The sequence below is a fragment of the Macaca mulatta genome, chromosome 8 (assembly GCF_049350105.2).
Source record: "Macaca mulatta isolate MMU2019108-1 chromosome 8, T2T-MMU8v2.0, whole genome shotgun sequence".
NCBI classification, from domain to species: Eukaryota; Metazoa; Chordata; class Mammalia; order Primates; family Cercopithecidae; genus Macaca; species Macaca mulatta.
This window is the reverse complement of record NC_133413.1, coordinates 155,279,105-155,297,095: the sequence shown is the minus strand read 5'-3', so window position 1 is coordinate 155,297,095 and position 17,991 is coordinate 155,279,105. Positions and strand designations below refer to the sequence as shown.

Below are 17,991 nucleotides of genomic sequence, written 5' to 3'. Positions count from 1 at the left end.
GTACTTCCATCCTCTAAATTTCTCACTCTCTGGCCAGCAGTATGGGGCAAGACTCCTGAAAACCTCTTCAAGACACCACTCTTGGATGCTTCATCCAGAACCTCCAAGCCCAGGGCTTGGCAAACTGCATTAAAACTGAATGCCTTGCTGGTTGAGCTCAGTGACTCATGCCTGTAATCTCAGCACTTTGGGAGGCCAAGGTGGGCAGATCACAAGGTCAGGAATTCGAGACCAGCCTGGCCAATATGGTGGAACCCTGTCTCTACTAAAAATACAAAAATTAGCCGGGTATGGTGGCAGGCGCCTGTAATCCCAGCTACTTGGGAGGCTGAGGCAGGAGAATCATTTGAACCCACCTTCTGCAAGGAGGTGGAGCTTTCAGTGAGCCGAGATTGCACCACTGCACTCCAGCCTGGGCAACAGAGCGAGACTCAGTCTCGAAACAAAAACAAAAAACTGAACACTTTACTTTCCTCTGTACTTTCCCCTGTAATGTTGCCTAGTCCCCGTGTAAACTGGACAATAATAGTCAATACCAAAAACCAAAACATTCAATTTCCAAATCTAACATAATCTAAAAGACTTCCTCCAACAAAATAATAAATGATCTGAGGTGCTTTGCTTATCTGTGTTCCTGGCTCACTCTCTCTCTCTGCCAATCCCGTTCATCTTTTCAAATCTTCCTCCTCAACAAAAAACCCACAAAAACGCCTTCTCCTCCAGACAAGCCTTCTTCCTCTAATTTCAACCTGGCTAACAAACTAGGCACATGCCCAGCCCCCTTCCACCAAAAACCAGGCACACGGTCAAAGGCCCTCCAAAGTTCTCCCTTTGCAGGAGGTCACAGGGACCAAAGGCATAATCTGAGTTCAACTTCTCTCAGCTTAAAAAGAGACTCAGCTCCTTTTGCACAGATCCCACCTCCTTCCTCAAAGAATTTCTGTATGTCACTCAATTTCATGACCTTATCTGGCATGTCATATATGTCATCCTCTCCTGCACCCTCACCCCTGAGGACAGGGAATGCATCTGGATAGCTGCCCAGACCCACGTAGACACCCTCCACCAAAAAAATGCTGCTCATAACCCAGTATGGACCCTAACTATCCCCAGAACTGACCCCAGTTGGGATTATCAGGCAACTTCTGCAGACAGATAGAAATAAGGCCATATGATATGCCTCCTAGCTGGCATAAATAAAGCCATTCCTGGCCAGGCATGCTGGCTCACACCTGTAATCCCAGCACTTTGGGAGGCCAAGGCAGGCAGATCACCTGAGGTCAGGAGTTCAAGACCAGCCTGACCAACATGGAGAAACTCCATCTGTACTTAAAAAAAAAAAAAAATTAGCCAGGCACGGTGGCACATGCTTGTATAAAGGGGATTAACTTACACAATCATAAGGTCCCACAATAGACTGTCTGCAAGCTTGAGGAGCAAGGAGAGCCAGTCCGAGTCTCAGCTAGTTGGGAGGCAGAGGTTGTGGTGAGCCGAGATCATGCCATTGCACTCCAGCCTGGGCAAAAAGAGCGAAACTCTGTCTCAAAAATAAATAAATAAAGCCATTCCTGCTCTTTTCTTCTGCCTTTCAGAGGCCATACCTAAATATGCCACACCTAAATATGCCACCTTGAACCCTAATGCCAATAAGGGAAGAATCTACCTCCATTTACACTTCATTTTCCGGTCAGCTCCAGACATTCTAATGAAACTTTAAAAACTGGAGAATAGCCCTCAAACCTCCTAAAGAGACTTAATCAAAGTGGCCTTTAAGGTCTTTAACAATAGAGAGGAAAAGTTAAAAAGAGACAAGGCTAAATGCCAGATGTTGGCAGCTGCCATTCAACAGAGTTCCCAACATGTACAGAAATCCTCAACCCTGCAACAAACTCCACCAGAAGCCTGTTTTAAGTGCAGCCAACAGAGCCACTGGGCAAAGGCCTACTCTCAAAACCTTGCCCCATCTGTGGCATCAAGGAACACTGGAAGTGGGACTGTGTTCAGCAAAGCTCCTCATCTGCTTCACCACCTGTAACCGAAGACTGATGGGGCCAGGGGCCCGCCACCCCAGCTGCCATCACCACCTCGGAACCCAGGGTCAGTCTCTGGTAAGCCCATGTCTTTCCTATTGGATACAGGGACTAGTTACTCTGTCTTATTAGAATATTCCAGACCCCTCCTCAGTTCTTCTATCTCTATTGTGGGAGTTGATGGAATCCCCTCTAGGCACAAACAGACTGGTCTTCTATTATGCAACCTATTCAACACCCCCTTCACCCACTCCTTCCTGGTTATCCCTCAGTGCCCCACTCCTATCTTGGGGCGGGACATACTAAGTAAATCCCAGGCCTCCATACAATCTGCCTCCTGCAATTCCGCTCCTTTTATTTTACTCTGCCACTCGGACGCTTCCTTCTCCCCCTCATTCTCATTATCCAGCCTCTTACCTTCTGTTAATCCTGAAATTTGGAACTTTTTTTTTTTTTTTTTTTTTTTTTTGAGACGGAGTCTCGCTCTGTCCCCCAGGCTGGAGTGCAGTGGCCAGATCTCAGCTCACTGCAAGCTCCGCCTCCCAGGTTTACGCCATTCTCCTGGCTCAGCCTCCCGAGTAGCTGGGACTACAGGCGCCCGCCACCTCGCCCGGCTAGTTTTTTGTATTTTTTAGTAGAGACGGGGTTTCACCGTGTTAGCCAAGATGGTCTCGATCTCCTGACCTCGTGATCCGCCCGTCTCGGCCTCCCAAAGTGCTGGGATTACAGGCTTGAGCCACCGCGCCCGGCCTGGAACATTTTTAAACCCACAATAGCCACACATCACATCCCAGGTAAATAACCCTCCAAAACCACTCTGTTTTCCATCATCAGTCTCAATATCCCCTAACCCAGGCAGCCTCAGGGGCCTCAAACCTATTATCTGTAAACTTTTACAAGCTCAAATTCTCAAGATCCTATCACTTGGTCCAGGATCTCTGAGTTGTTAACCAGGTGGTAATATCAGTGCATCCAACACTCCACTCTCATTTCGCATATGCCACTCTCCCATAGTCCCTCTTCTACCACACACTTCTCTGTATTGGATTTAAAGGACACTTTTTTCACTATTCCCTTAAATTCGGCTTCCCAAAGTATTTTTGCTTTCACTTGGTCAGATCCTAATACCCACACGTCCACCCAACTAACGTGGACCATACTCCCACCAGGGTTCCGGGACAGCCCCCACCGATTCAGACAGGCCCTCACCAAGGACCTAGCTGAACTTCCCATTGCTCCTAGCACCCTCCCCCAATAAGTCAATTACCTACTTCCCTGTAGCCCCTCCCTTAACCAGTCTGTCCAACACACCACTCAGCTTTTAAACTTCCTCCATAGGTAAAGATATTGGGTCTCACCAGCAAAGTCTCAGGTAGACCAAACCCAGGTCACTCACTCAAACCCAGGTCACTCACCTGAGTTCTAACCTCTAATTCTTAGGCCATCCCAACCCAACAAAAGGAGCTAATTCAAGACATTGCCCCTTCCCACACAAAGAAGGACCTCCTCTCCTTCTTGGGCCTCGTGGGATACCTCCGGCTGTGGATTCCCAACTTCTGTTTGCTGGCCAAGCTGCTCTACATGGCCTCACGTGGGCCCAGCCTAGAGCCTCTGAACCCGGCTTGTTCCGTCAATTCACACTTTAAAAAAACTAAACAATACCCTTTCCATGGCCCCAGAACTGGGACTGCCCAACCCCCCAAGCCAGTTACTCTGCGTGTTCATTCTGATAAGGGCTTGCTCTTAAACTTTTTGCCAAACACAAGCCATGACGTGCCTCTCAAAACAACCAGACTCTGTCGTCCAGGGCTGGCCACCCTGCCTAAAAATCTTGGGTGGGCCACACTGCTGGCCTCGGAGGCAGCTCAGAAACTCACTCTACCAACACATCATAACCTACAGTACCTCAGAAGCCGTCAATCTCTTCTATCCCTCCCACCATCCTGCTTACAGCAGGTACACACCTTATTCATAGGAAACCATCTAATCACCTTCCAGAAAGGTAAAGCTCTCAACCCTCCCGCCCTCCTCCCTGTAAACACCTCTGACTCTGAGCTGTCTCAGTCCTCCCTGGACCTCTTAGGCTCCCTCCCCTCCCTCTTCCAACACATTTCAGAAGCCCCTTTGCAGGGAACAACTACATGGTTCATTAACAGAAGCTCTTTAAAGAAGCCACGTCCAGCCGGGCGCGGTGGCTCAAGCCTGTAATCCCAGCACTTTGGGAGGCCGAGATGGGCGGATCACGAGGTCAGGAGATCGAGACCATCCTGGCTAACACAGTGAAACCTCGTCTCTACTAAGAAATACAAAAAACTAGCCGGGCGAGGTGGCAGGCGCCTGTAGTCCCAGCTACTCAGGAGGCTGAGGCCGGAGAATGGCGTGAACCCGGGAGGCGGAGCTTGCAGTGAGCTGAGATCCGGCCACTGCACTCCAGCCTGGGCTACAGAGTGAGACTCCGTCTCAAAAAAAAAAAAAAAAAAAAGAAGCCATGTCCAGCATCTGGTTACAACATCGTTGCCAAAATAAACTCCTAGAATCCAATGCTCTCCCCCCAATACTACCTCGCAACAGGCAGAACTACCTCTCAACAGATAGAGATAGATGACCTAACCAGGGCCCTCACCCTAACAAAGGGAAAGAGGGTTAACATTTACACTGATTCCTGCCCGGCATGGTGGGTCACACGTGTAATCCCAGCACTTTGGGAGGCCAAGGCGGGCAGATCACGATGTCAGGAGTTTGAGACCAGCCTGGCCAACATGGTGAAACCCCATCTCCACTGAAAATACAAAAATTAGCCGGGCATGGTGGTGGGCACCTGCAGTCCCAGCTACTCGGGAGGCTGAGGCAGAATTGCTTGAACCTGGGAGGTGGAGGTTGCAGTGAGCCAAGATTGTGCCACTGCACTCCAGCCTAGGCAGCAGAGCGAGACTCCGTTACAGGAAAAAAGAAAAAAATTACACCAATACCAAATATGCATACCGCATCCTACATTCTCACACCTTAATCTGGCAGGAAAGGAGTTTCCTAGCTAAAAGGAACCCCCATAGTAAATGGCAAACACACACAAGCTGGTGGAGGCAGCTAAACTACCACTGCAGGCCACCATCATCCACTGTAAGGGACACCAAAAGGCTACAAATGCCGTAACCAAGGGAAATTTTTTAGCAAATTAGGTAGCCCAGCAGGCAGCCCTTAAACCCCATCATTATTGCCCAGTTTTCCCAGCATATACCCTGTATATACCCAGGAGGAACAAACCTCACTTGTCCTGGCTGGTGCCATTCAGGAAAAAATGGTTCTACCTCAGTGCTAAAATTGTCTTGGCCAAGTTTTAAAAACCTCCTGGGCCAGACATGGTGGCTCACGCCTGTAATCCCAGCACTTTGGGAGGCTGAAGCAGGTGTAAACAAGGTCAGGAGTTCAAAACCAGCCTGGCCAACATGGTGAAACCCCATCTCTACTAAGAACACAAAAATTAGCCAGGTGTGGTGGCATGCGCCTGTAATCCCAGCTACTCAGGAGGGTGAGGCAGAGAACTGCTTGAACCCGGGAGGCGGAGTTTGCATTGAGCCAAGATCACGCCACTGCACTCCAGTCTGGGTGACAGAGCAAGACTCTGTCTCCAAAAAAAAAACAACCTTCTGTACTTTTATATGTGCACAACCATTTCCATGCTGGTTGCCTCCCTCTACTTCAGCTCTTAAAAACGTATACATTCTCCCACCATGGCCACCAATCTCAAAGATATCACTAAGGCATGTTCCCTTTGCACTCAAACTTCCCCTCAGGATGCCATCAGATCACCCCCTTTCCCCACACACCAGGCCCGAGGACACCTGCCAGGACAGGACTGGCAAATCACCTTCACCTGCATGCTCCCTGTAAAATAAGTCCAGAACCTTCTGACAATAGTAGATCGTATGGATGTATAGAGGCTTTTCCTACCACTACTACTACTACTGAAAAAGCAAACTGTCACTTCTATTCTCCTCACCCATATTGTCCCCCGGTTTGGACTCCCCTCTTTCATCCAGGCAGACAGCAGGCCAACATTTGTCTCACAGGTTAACCAACAGCTGGCAAAGGCTCTAAACATCAAATGGGCCTTCCATATTCCTTATTGCCCCCAATCTTCAGGTAAGATTGAATGGGCCAATGGCCTTCTAAAACAACAGTTATCCAAACTCTCCCTAGAGGTTAAAATGGCCTAAACTTCACTTCTCCTCATGCCTTTATAAGCCATTCCTCACAAGCCCCTCAGCCTAAGCCCATTTGAACATATGTATGGACATCCCTTTATCCTCCAAAATCTCCCTTATCTCCCCGCCCTTCTGCATGGGATACTTGGCCAGCATTACACCTCTCTCACCATCTAATAGACAGTCCACAAACGCTTACTTGCCTCCGCCTGAAAGTCCATCCTCAAAACACTGGTTCCTGTCCCTACAACCAGTGGAGACTGGGTCTGGATCACAGACTCCTCCTCCCCTCTCCTACCTAAGTGGACGAGTCCTCAGCAGGTTATTCTAGCTACTCCCACAGCGGCAAAGCTAACACACTTTCCACACTGGATACACCATTCCAAACTAAGAAAAGCTCCAGATCCACATCCAGAAGTTTTCTCCCCCCGCAAAAAATATTCTTCCCCCTCACAGGACCAACCTCCCTGTGCTTAACAAGAGTTGCAGAAGTTGCCTATCCAGAAGGCCCTGGTCCGTAACACTCTCCGCCTCCAATTTCAAATCTTTTATCTCATACCTTGTTTCAGATCTCTCCCTCCCCACGTCCCTGGATACTCCACTCGAATTCCTCACATCAATCCAGGAGCTATGGTTACAGGGCACCTTTCAGAATTTCACTCCTACTCAAATCACCTTTTTTCATTTTGTCCTTTGTGGATATGCTAAGTCCTCACCCCCAACCTCTGGCAGCCAGGTCCCCTTCGTCAGCCTCACACATTGCTCTTAAATCAGTCACACTCCCCTCTTTCTTCCAACTGTTAAATTTGTTTGTCCACACAAATCCAGCAGTTCACAGCCCTTCCTGTTAACCTAACTACAGAAACTTGGTCCAAAATAAACCTGCATCTCCCCTACTCTGCCAATTCATTCCCAAAACCTGTTTATAATCTTGTTCGGCAGAACACCTTTCCCCGCAATCCATCAAATCCACCCAGACCGTCACGCACAGGGCTGTTACCCTCCTTTGCCTCGTAACCTCTAAACATGTTACAAGCTGGATTCCATAAAATACCTCTTACCAACCCCTCCCCTCTCTGCCAGCACCGCTCGCTCTCCATGTATCCAACTCAAGGGCGCTCCCTGGAAAAAATGCACACACAATTCCCTCAGCTGCAACCTATATCCTTCTGCCCTGCCTGTACTGCAATAGCCACTTGTTAACGAAAACCTATTTCTCTCTCCGAAACTCAACAGCCTTCACCTCCTCCCCCAGCAACATCCCTTATCTGGCCTTCACAGGGGTTACCCTTGTGAACAGCTATTCAACCTGGAAAAAAAAAAAGTTGGAACAAAACATTTGTTCAGGGTTCACCCCCCCATCTTCTCACAGCTCGCTACCTTCGCTTACAACTTTAGCCTGCCAACCCCCTCCCCACCTTTTCTTTCTGTATGAAACAAACTTATCTTTGCCTGCCGGCAGCTGGGTTACAAACATACACCCTGGTGTTCCAATCTCCAAACATTAACATTTTGCCTAACAACCAAACCATTCAGGATCTCCCTCTTTCCTCCTCCTCTGAGCACGAGCACGCTAAGCTGGCTCTACATCTCCTTCCTCCTCTCTGTCGAACCTGGCACCAGAATGGCGGGTTGGGTGTGTCAGCCTCAGCTGCCTTTTACATATATAAAAATCTCTGCAGTCCTCTATAATACCTAGAGGACATGCCTACTTCCATCACAAGCCTCCAAAGGCAGGTAGGTTCCCCTGTGGGAGTTGTTCTCCAGAACCGAAGGACTATAGACCTGTCAGCCACTGAGAAGGGGTGCACATGTGTGGATCTCCAAGAAGGCTGTTTAAATGTTCATGAATACGGCACTGTTCGAGACACAGCCCACAGGCTCCGAGACAGGGCTGCAGAAATCCAACATCAAGCCACTAACTCTTGGAGGCAGGGGTCGTCCCTCCTAATGTGGATACCTTGGGTAACCTCTTCTTAGGCCCCTAATTTTCTTCCTCCTAACAGTTGGCCTGTGTGTACTCACCTTCATATCCCACTTTACCTCCCGAAGGCTGAACTCCCTTGTCCAGGCAGCCACCCAGAAAGACACTGATATGATCCTACTCCGCCAAGTCCAGTATCAGCACCTCCAGGAAAGTGACTCTGAAGTCAGACACCCACTGCTTCAAAACCCAAATCCTGATCACAGCACCCCTATTCCGCAGGAAGCAGCCAGATAATCAACCACCACCCTCTTCCCTTTATACAAAAGTAGGTGGCCAGGAGCGGTGGCTCACACCTGTAATCCCAACACTTTGGGAGGCTGAGGCAGGCAGATCACTTGAGGTCAGGAGTTTGAGACTAGCCTGGCCAACATGGTGAAACCCCGTCTCTACTAAAAATACAAAAATTAGCCAGGTGTGGTGGCGCACACCTGTAGTCCCAGCTACTCAGGAGCCTGAGGCAGGAGAATTACTTGAACCCAGGAGGCAGAGGCTGCAGTAAGCTGAGATCGCACCACTGCACTCCAGCCTGGGCGACAGAGTGAGACTGTCAAAAAAATAAAAATAAAAAATAAAGTATAAAGCAAGAATGTTAGTCCAACTTGCACCATTTTGTATGACCCCACCATTTTGCAGACCTTGTTCAAAATGAAACATTCCACGGGGATTTGGGTGGTGAGAAACAGCCTGCCTCTTATATTCTGCTGGGAGAAAGTGCAAGGAACACCCCATTCTGCCGGAACAAGGGCCAGAACCGCCTCATCCTGAGAACATGTTATCAACATTTTCCCAGGAAGCAGGCCATGCCCCCCGGCCCCGACCTCTCCCACGCAGGCCTATAAATTGCCCCAGCCTGTAAGTAGTCAATGGGCTCTGGCACTAAGCTGGTCTCCCATCTCCACAGGTTTTTGCAACATACCTGTGTTGCTGTTAAGCCGCCGTGTGTCTGTGTGTGATTCTTTAACCCTTGCCTTCCCTTCAAAACCTAACATCACCCAGGCTGGAGTGCAGTGGTACAATCTCAGGTCACTGCAAACTCCACCTTCTAGGCTCAAGCAATCCTCCGCCTCAGTCTCCCGAGTAGCTGGGACTACAGGCATGTGCCACCATGCCTGGCTAATTTTTTGTATTTTTTGTAGACACAGGGTTTTGCCATGTTGCTCAGGCTGGTCTCAAACTCCTGGACTCAAGCCATCCTCCTGCCTCAGCCTCCGAAAGTGCTGGGATTTCAGGTGTAAGCCACCACACCCAGCCAGTTCTAATTCTTATCAATTCAGAAAACCCTGGTTCCCATGGGTCTTTCTTCCTGAAAAGAAACTCAGAAGGAAGTGGTTAGTTGGATTAGCTACAGTCTTCATCACTGGAATTGGTCTCAGGGCTGAACTGTTCTCTTCTGTTCATTACTTATCTAAAATTACAACTATCAACACAGCAGACCTGGTAGGTCCCTGGGTTTGAGAAGCTCAAACGTCCTTGCAGCAGCTGTAGCTTATTCAGTAGGATCCTTGTTGTGTGCTCCTGGGGCACTGGACCTCCAACCCTACAAAGTCCAGAACCATGTAGAGAGGAAACACAAAATCTCCCAGTAGGCTATGGGAGAGTTTGGGTGAGTTGGGCCACTCCTGCTTCAAATCTGTTTCCCAGACTCATGTGTTCTTTCTGTTGGGAGCACAGTACCATAAAAAGTATCCAAATTAATGCATGGCATCCCAAAGGATGGTGCCATCCTTTCAGAGCATCTTCTCCACACTGCTGCTTCAGCTGAGCCTCTAGAAGGCCAGTGCAGAGTTGCGTGAGGCTGGCTGCTACAATACAGGTACCAGTGGGTCCCACTAGGATGCTGCTGTGTGAGGATTCATGCCTCTGAATGAAGCAACCTAAGCCCCAGGCAGTGGTGTGAGCTGAGGCTCTGTAGGAAAGGCCAGCTGGTACCTGAAATAGGCGTCCATTCGTGTGAGAACAAACGGCCAGCCTTTCCAGGATAGAAAGGGCATGATGGCGTCCACCCTGTTATGGACAATTTGGACATCCAGAGGTGGCAGCTGCCAGGCAGGCCCTGGTAAGGGAGTTCATGCTCCTCCTCCTGCCTCGGCCTCCCAATGTGCTGGAATTACAGGCATGAACCACTGCGCCCGGCAACATGAGACCCAGGGTGAAGGAGGTCTTCCATATGGAATCTTCATTTTTGTCACCAGGGTCACCCCTTTCACGCTCCAGAGTGGCTGGCGGTGAGGACTGGTGTCCACCGGTGAGTGATTTCGTCTGCTTGGCTGCTCAGTGCCTCATGTGCTGGATGCCTTGGTGGGCAGATATGTGCGAACACCTTCCCACTCTGTGCCCTCCTGTGTGTTCACCACTGCTTCAACCCAGACCTCGTCTGCAGGCTCCTTTTCCTTCTGGCCCCCACAGAAGGTGGGGACACAAGGCTGCCCAGAAGTCTGGGCATTCTCACCTCAGGCCACTTCTGTTTGCAGACATGGGGTGGCCGGGCATGCTGCCTGCAGTTCTGCCCCCTGGGAAGGTTTTCCTTCCCACCCTTGAGAGTGGCAGTAATACAGCTGCTGCTGCCTATTTCACATGTGCCATGCACTGAGCCCATCCATCTACAAATCACCCTCCGTCAGCCACGCAGGAACCCACTGCAGCTATAGACTTGAGCTGCACATCACGTGTGCCATGTACAGCCATAGGCTTGAGCTGAGGGAGGCACGTGGGCTGGGCTGCCTGCTCCCTCATCTCACTCTGGCACTCTGGCCCTGCATGGATACCATCCTGGCCATGCCCTTGCCACATTCTGATGGATGCTGCTGGGCTGCCTGACGTCACGCCTGGGGAGGCCTGACAGAGCTCAGCTCATACTGGAAGCGTGTGTGGATGCAGGGCCATTTGAGGTCCCATAGACAAGTGTTCTATTCTCTGCTGCAGGCGGTGCAGCCTTGCTCCAGGATCCAGCCATCCTTGCACCTTTCAAATGCCTGCATCATTGCCCCTTGCACGGACTCCTTTCTGCTGAGACATTTTCCCAGGTCACAAGGGAAAGCTTAGTAGTGGAGCCTCACCTTGTGCCAGGGACTGTCAGTGCCCCACCTCCTAATCAGAACAGTACCCTCTTCACCTGCAGAAGGTGGGTGGGCCAGTCCCAAATGTCCGTCTGATCACTGGTTTTCTCAAGCTGCTTTTGGCTCATTTATGTTGGTCTGGGTCCTCCAAGAAGAAGACGTCAAGATAGGATTAAGGATGCAAACGTCTTGTTCAGAGAAATGCCTGGGATAGAAAATAGTGAGGTAACCAGGAAGATGGAGGAGCCATCAGATGGCTTCAAGCTTGACACCCAGCAGAGAGAAGTTTGGGTGGAAGTGTCTCGGGCAGCTGTGCAGTGATGTCTTCCCACCACAGCTGACAGTTGGAGAATGGCATTAGTTTATGCATTAATGTTTTATCTTAGATCATTTGGCCAGGGTGCTGTTTGCCTGGTTTGTCTCCTGTGAAGCTACCTTATTCCCTTTTGTAATTAATAATAATTACACTGCATGGTGATGTTTTGACACTGTGTAAATATCCTGAGCCTCAGGCCCTGGAGACACCTGGCTTTCGCAAGTGTTGGTGCTTCTTCCCCGAGTTACCACCACGGTATCTGCTGCGGCTGACTGAGGATGCCACAGGTTCTTTGGCATCCCTCCTGTTGACAGCAGGAGCAATGTCTTCTTGAATCTGGGCAGGCTCTGTCACTGCTCTGACCAAGAGAATGATGATAATTTGAGAAACATTTTCCATAAGGACTGCATATAAACATTAAACTTCAGGGTCCTGAAAGTCCAGGGGATGGAAAGGCTGTTCTAGATTGAAGGAGACAAGAAATAGGACAAGTGAGTGCAACTCGTGACCCTCGGCTAAGTCCTCATGCTCTGAGGGACAGCTCCGCAGTGAGCAGGTCACACGAACCTACCCCCAAAGGCCGAGGGAGCTGAGAGGTTGAAAAAAGAGGCTGACAAATGCAGTTTCTCGGAAAGAAACATTTAATAGAGACTTATGAACAGAAGTAGTATCTCGGGCAGCCACAAGACAGTGGATCCCTGCACCTGCCCTCCAGAAAGCATCCTTTATATAGCAAGATTTTTGGTAAAAACGTGCAGCTGGTGATGCCTCAGACTTTCTTGCAGAATTCCTGACTGCTGGGGAAGTTAGGTAAGCATCTTTCTGAGGGGTTATCAACGCTACAGGCCTTGTGTGAAGACCTTGGTACGCAGGAGTCTAACATCGGCCACCACAGTGATTTTGCTTCAAGATGACACCACTCTTGCCAGGCAACAGGGTGTTTTCCTTCAGAGACATTGCAGGGACACCTGGTGACCCTTGAATGGGGGTCTCTGGGAAGGTGCACTATTCATGCAACCTTTTATCTAAGCTTGAAATTGTTTCAAGCTAAATTAACTTACAAATGTTGATCATAGTAAGGAAGGAGACCACCACTTCTCATGCTGCCCTCCTCTCCCCCTGTCTTGACTAGTTTAAAAGACAGGAGAAGAGGGAAAAAACAAAAAGATAGAAAGAAACAGAAGATAAATAGCCAGATGACCTTGGCACGATCACCCAGCCCTGGTGGTTAAAAATAATATAATAATAATATCAACCTCTAACCTGAACTGTTTGTGTTATCTGTAAATTCCAGACATTGCATAAGAAAGCACTGTAAAACTTTCTGTTCTGTTAGTTGATGCATGTAGCCTCCAGTCACGTTCTCCACGCTTGCCCGATCTATCATAATAACCCTTTCACGTGGACCCTTTAGAGTTGTAAGCCCTTAAAAGGGCCAATAATTTCTTTTTCAAGGAGCTTGGCTCTTCAGACACAAGTCTGCTGAAGCTCCCGGCCCAATAAAACCCCTTCCTTCTTTAACCCGGTGTCTGAGAAGTTCTGTCTGCAGGTCGTCCTGCTACAATAGGATGAGAGTTCTCCAGGCACTCTGGCCTTTGGGTGGGAACTGTCTCCAAAACTCACCCCCAGGTTCCTGGCTCTCCTCACTTCTGGAGGGGGTGGGTCTGCCATGTAACCACTGCTCTGACCTCACAAATGATAGCACTTCACATTTTTGCTTCAGATATTTTAAAGGGAAATAACACCTTCCAGATGCAGTCTCTTTCTAAACTTCCCAGATCCATTCCCTTTAAACAATCCTCCCTCAGCATGGTTTTTAGACTTGATTTGTTTTGTTTTGTTTTAGAAATGGAGTCTTGCCATGTTCCCCAGGCTGGTCTCAAATTCCTGGACTCAAGCGGTCTTCACTCTGCCTCTCAAGTAGCTGGGCCTATAGCCTGCCCTCACCTCCTGCTGTGAGGCCAGTTCCTAACAGGCCACTGAACTGTAGTGGTCCATAGCCTGAGGGTTGGGGACCCCTGCTATAGGTGCACACCACCACATCTGGTTTTTTAAAAATTTTTGTAAAAATGAAGCCTTGATACGTCGCCCAGGCTGGTCTTGAACTACTAGCCTCAAGTGGTCCTCCCACCTAGTCCTCATAAAGTACTGGGATTATAGGCATGAGCCACCACACCCAGTCTCCACTCCTATTTGTTACGGAACACTATTCCATTGTATGGCTGATGTGGTTTGCATCTGTGTCCCCGCCCAAATCTCATGCTGAAAGGTAATCCCCAGTGCTGGAGGTGGGGCCTGGTGGGAGGTGATCAGATCGCGGGGGTGGCCTTTCAGGAATGGTTCACTGCCATACCCTTAAGTTATGTGTTCATGATAGAGTTCTCCTGAGATCTGGCTGCCCGCCTCGGCCTCCCAAAGTGCTGGTGTTACAGGCGGGAGCCACCGCGCCCAGCCTGTCATTTTTATTATAACCCTTCTAATGGTATGAAATGGTACCTCCCTGTGGCTTCAATTCGCATTTCTCTAATAGCCAACGATGCTGAAGGCTTCAAGTACCCATTACTCACTTTGTATCTTCCTTGATGTCCACTCAAATCTTCTGCCCATTTAATTAGGTTGTTTCCCTTCTTTTCAGTCTAAAAAAAAAAAAAAAGTTTTATTGGGCTATAATTCACATACCATATAAATTCACCCATTTTATACAATTCAATGATTTTGGCACATTATTTTCCACTATAGTAAAATACATGTTAAATAAACGTACGGGAGGCCATTGTTTCGGACCAAGCTCCTGCACTAGGGCCCAACAGAGCAGCCCAAGGCGGAACGGAGTCACCCGCGCCGGCCGCCACCCGACCGGAGGGGAAACGGGGCAGCTCTCAAAACCCTGGCGGCGCAGACCGTGCACGCGGGACAGGGACGCCCGATCGGCTCCGCTCCGCGCTGATCCGCAAGGTCCCGTTCCCCGCCGCCCACCCGGAGCCGACGAAAGCCAGCGAGCGCCTCAGCCTCAGGTGACTGGAATTCTGACCCCGACCACGGGAGGCGTCTCCCGCTTTACCCTCCTCTGCGCGAGCTGGGAGGGAGACGCGGGCCCAGGCTGCAGTTTCTACCTCAGAAACGGAAACAAAACACCGCCTTCTGTTTCCCTTTTCCTCGGGGGAAGAAAAAAAAAAACGTCTAAGGCCAGGCCTGGGACCCCGCCGCGGCGACCCCCGACTCACCCGGGCGGGGAGGGGGCAGGGCCTGGCGCGGCCTCGGCTCCGCCCCTCGGGGTCCTTGCTGCTTTCCTAGAGCGACCCGGAAGTGGCCCTTGGGGCGCTTCCGGGGACCAGGCCCGCTTTTGGCTGCATCAGCTGGGGATCGCCGGCACCAGGTGCTGGGGGCGACTGGGACCGCGGGAGCGTGGGGTGGAGCGGGTGGAGCGGGTGGAGTCTCCCTCCCGGGCTGGGGGTGCGGGCCTAGGAAAGGCTGCTTCGCCGCTGTGTCCCGGGAGCTCTCCATACTGTGGGGTTTTTCCGCGGAGGAGCGCCCGCCGGTAGGTTGAGCCTGAACCGTGGGGGCGGCGACGGGCGCTCGACTCTGTGCACCAAGGCCCCCGCGCCCCCATCAGAGACGCGGGTACGGAGTCGGGGTGCGAACCCGGCCTGCCAAGCCGCGTGACCGGAAGCGGGCAGCTCGGAGGCCTTCCCGGATGGCCCTTTGGAGTGGGAAGGCGCTGCTCGTGCTGGCGGGGTGGTGAAGGAGTTGCCAGTGGGTGGTCGTTGACTTTCAGGGAGAATAGAGGCGCCGTGAAGCCCCTGAGGAGCTCCCTGGGCTCCCCCAGCGCTGTGCAGTGGCCTGACAAGTGCCTTGAGGACAGGAGCTGTGCCCCGCCAAGCTCTGCTCCAGCCCCTGTTGTGCTGAGGTGAACAGGTGCTTGTGCTGCTGCGCTGCCCCATCAGGTGCGTCGGCACCCTCTTTAGATGCGGCACTTGCCTCTGTTGCCACCCGTTGCTCCGCGCCTCCAGCCCGGGGCTTGAGGGCTGTGGTGGAAACCGCTGGGACTTCTGAATAGACAGGTCTAGGCTCCAGTCCTTGATTTTGGCAGCTGTGTTTACAGCTTTGATTTCTTTTTACTTTTCTTTTCTTCCTCCCTCCCTCCCCCCTCTCCCTCCCTTCCTTCCGTGCTTCCTTCCTCACAGCATCTCGCTCTGTTGTCCAGGCTGGAGTGCAGTGGCTCGATTTCGCCTCACTGCAGCCACGACCTCCTGGGCCCAAGGGATCCTCTGTCCTCAGCCTTCTGAGTAGCTGGGACTACAGACGTGCACCACCATGCCTGGCTGGTTTTTAAAATTTTTTGTAGAAACGGGGCCTTGCTCTGATGCCCAGGTTGGTCTCCAACTCCTGGGCTCAAGCAATCCGCTGGCCTCACCCTCACAAAGTGCTGAGATTTCAGGCTTGAGCCACTGCACCTGGCCTAGAGCCTTATCTCCCTGTCAGGTGAAAATGCTATTTCTTCTTGCCCGCTGTTGTGAAGGATTCAAGTTTGAATAGTTAAATGGTCTCAGTGCGCCAGCTGCCTGTGTCCCTATGTTCCCTGGACCTTTCCCCTAGTTCATTCTTTCATCTGTTAACTTACTTGGAGAACTTGTGCTGTTTCCTGGTCCTCCTCCCTGCTCCGCCACTTCTCTGCCAATTCCTGCTTGCCCTTCATGCCTTAGATGTCACTTCCTCTGGGAGGCCTTTGCTCCTCCTGGGACTGTCATGGACCCCTCTGCCACCTGCTCCCAGGGCCACCTCCCCAGCACTGACTGTCATTGGTAGTTCACACTGTCAGCATCCTGATGATGGGGACCCTATCAACCCTCACTCGCTGGCCCAAAGGACGTGAGAGTCACTGGTCCTCTCCCCCTGCCCCACTCTAGGCATCTGCATCTGGGACCGACCTCCTGGGCTGGCTGATCAAGGAAGAAGCAGCAGCAATGTCTGCTGTGGGGGCTGCAGCTCCGTACCTGCATCATCCTAGTGATAGTCACAGTGGCCGAGTGAGTTTCTTGGGGGCCCAGCTTCCTCCAGAGGTGGCAGCAATGGCCCGACTACTAGGTGACCTAGACAGGAGCACGTTCAGAAAATTGCTGAAGCTTGTGGTCAGCAGCCTGCAGGGGGAGGACTGCCGAGAGGCTGTGCAGCGTCTTCGGGTCAGCGCCGACCTGCCGGAGGAGCGGCTGGGTGCCCTGTTGGCAGGCATGCACACGCTGCTCCAGCAAGCCCTCCGTCTGCCCCCCGCCAGCCTGAAGCCTGACACCTTCAGGGACCAGCTCCAGGAGCTCTGCATCCCCCAAGACCTGGTCGGGGACTTGGCCAGCGTGGTATTTGGGAGCCAGCGGCCCCTCCTTGATTGCGTGGCCCAGCAGCAGGGGGCCTGGCTGCCCCATGTTGCTGACTTTCGGTGGCGGGTGGATGTAGCAATCTCTACCAGTGCCCTGGCTCGCTCCCTGCAGCCCAGCGTCCTGATGCAGCTGAAGCTTTCAGATGGGTCAGCATACCGCTTCGAGGTCCCCACAGCCAAATTCCAGGAGCTGCGGTACAGCGTGGCTCTGGTCCTGAAGGAGATGGCAGATCTGGAGAAGAGGTGTGAGCGCAGACTGCAGGACTGACCCCTCACTTGGCCAGTCCCATTCAGGTCAGGCTTGGACAGGCACCTGAGATGGTGCCAAAGTGCCGTTGACTCTTCCCAGGACAGCTCTGTCCTTGCCATGAGGCAGGCTCTTAAGTGAGAGTGTTTGAACGTAATTATGTAGTTTTCTGTTTAATTGAAAAAGAGAACTATGCCTTTTTTTCTTTTTTTGAAGTAAAGCAGCTGTAAACAACATGTTTCTCTAGGCGGGTGTTGAACCTCACACCCTCCCTTTCCCTGTACATTTGTCTTTGCTGCTGGGCGTGGCTATGTGGCCAGGTTGAGGCCCTTTGTAGACACCATACAGTTGCTCAGCCTGGCCCCATGTAGCCAGGTGCTTTTGTAGATCTTGTATTTTAGGTTGGGCATTTTCATTCTTCTGCCTTAAATCCCTGACCCCACCGAGCTGACATTCTAGTGGGGCTGAGGGGAGGGGAAACATTGTAAAATAAATAATAAAAATTTACTGGAATAGCTTGTCAGAGGATGGGATGGGATGCAGCAAATAGGGTGGAGTCTGCGTGCTGATGGGGTGACCTTCCTTGAGGGTGTGACATCTGAGCGAGGACTTGAAGGAGTGACGGGCACAGCGCTCTGAGGGGGGCAGCACAAGGTAAGGAGGACGGTGCACAGGCGGCCAGCGTGGGGAGGCCTAACGTGCTTAAGGCCTGCCTGGCTGCAGCCCAGTAGGTGGCGATCACTGGGGGGAGGTGACGTTGGGGAGGGTACAGAGGTCAGGGC

The 17,991-nt window shown here is 51.3% G+C and overlaps 2 protein-coding genes and 1 long non-coding RNA gene across 11 annotated transcripts in view; 2 read left to right on the top strand and 1 right to left on the bottom strand.

Annotated features, from left to right (window-relative positions):
* ZNF250 (zinc finger protein 250) overlaps positions 1-14,296 on the top strand; it is a 49,887-nt gene extending 35,591 nt beyond the window's left edge. Inside the window, exons 8-9 of one of the 3 annotated variants that reach the window (XR_013396820.1) lie at positions 10,333-10,464; positions 13,438-14,296. The gene's annotated coding sequence lies outside the window, so the exon portion shown is untranslated. Of the gene's footprint in view, positions 1-10,332; positions 12,856-13,437 lie in introns of those variants that run through there. The other 2 variants (XR_013396819.1, XR_013396821.1) reach the window with 2 other exon arrangements.
* LOC144330928 (uncharacterized) overlaps positions 1-14,850 on the bottom strand; it is a 35,324-nt gene extending 20,474 nt beyond the window's left edge. Inside the window, exons 1-3 of one of the 2 annotated variants that reach the window (XR_013397633.1) lie at positions 14,356-14,494; positions 14,159-14,227; positions 1,394-1,516 (exon numbers count right to left, since the gene is read on the bottom strand). This is a non-coding gene — a long non-coding RNA (uncharacterized LOC144330928). Of the gene's footprint in view, positions 1-1,393; positions 1,517-12,214; positions 14,228-14,355 lie in introns of those variants that run through there. The other variant, XR_013397632.1, reaches the window with a different exon arrangement.
* Positions 1-17,722, top strand: part of COMMD5 (COMM domain containing 5) — a 29,962-nt gene extending 12,240 nt beyond the window's left edge. The window contains exons 2-4 of one of the 6 annotated variants that reach the window (XM_077942526.1): positions 10,412-10,464; positions 14,331-14,605; positions 16,499-17,722. In XM_077942526.1, the coding sequence (XP_077798652.1) occupies positions 14,339-14,605; positions 16,499-17,230 (999 nt within the window). In that variant the 5' untranslated portion in view covers positions 10,412-10,464; positions 14,331-14,338 and the 3' untranslated portion in view covers positions 17,231-17,722. 6 annotated transcript variants of the gene reach the window in all.
* Positions 17,723-17,991: the final 269 nt, after the last annotated feature.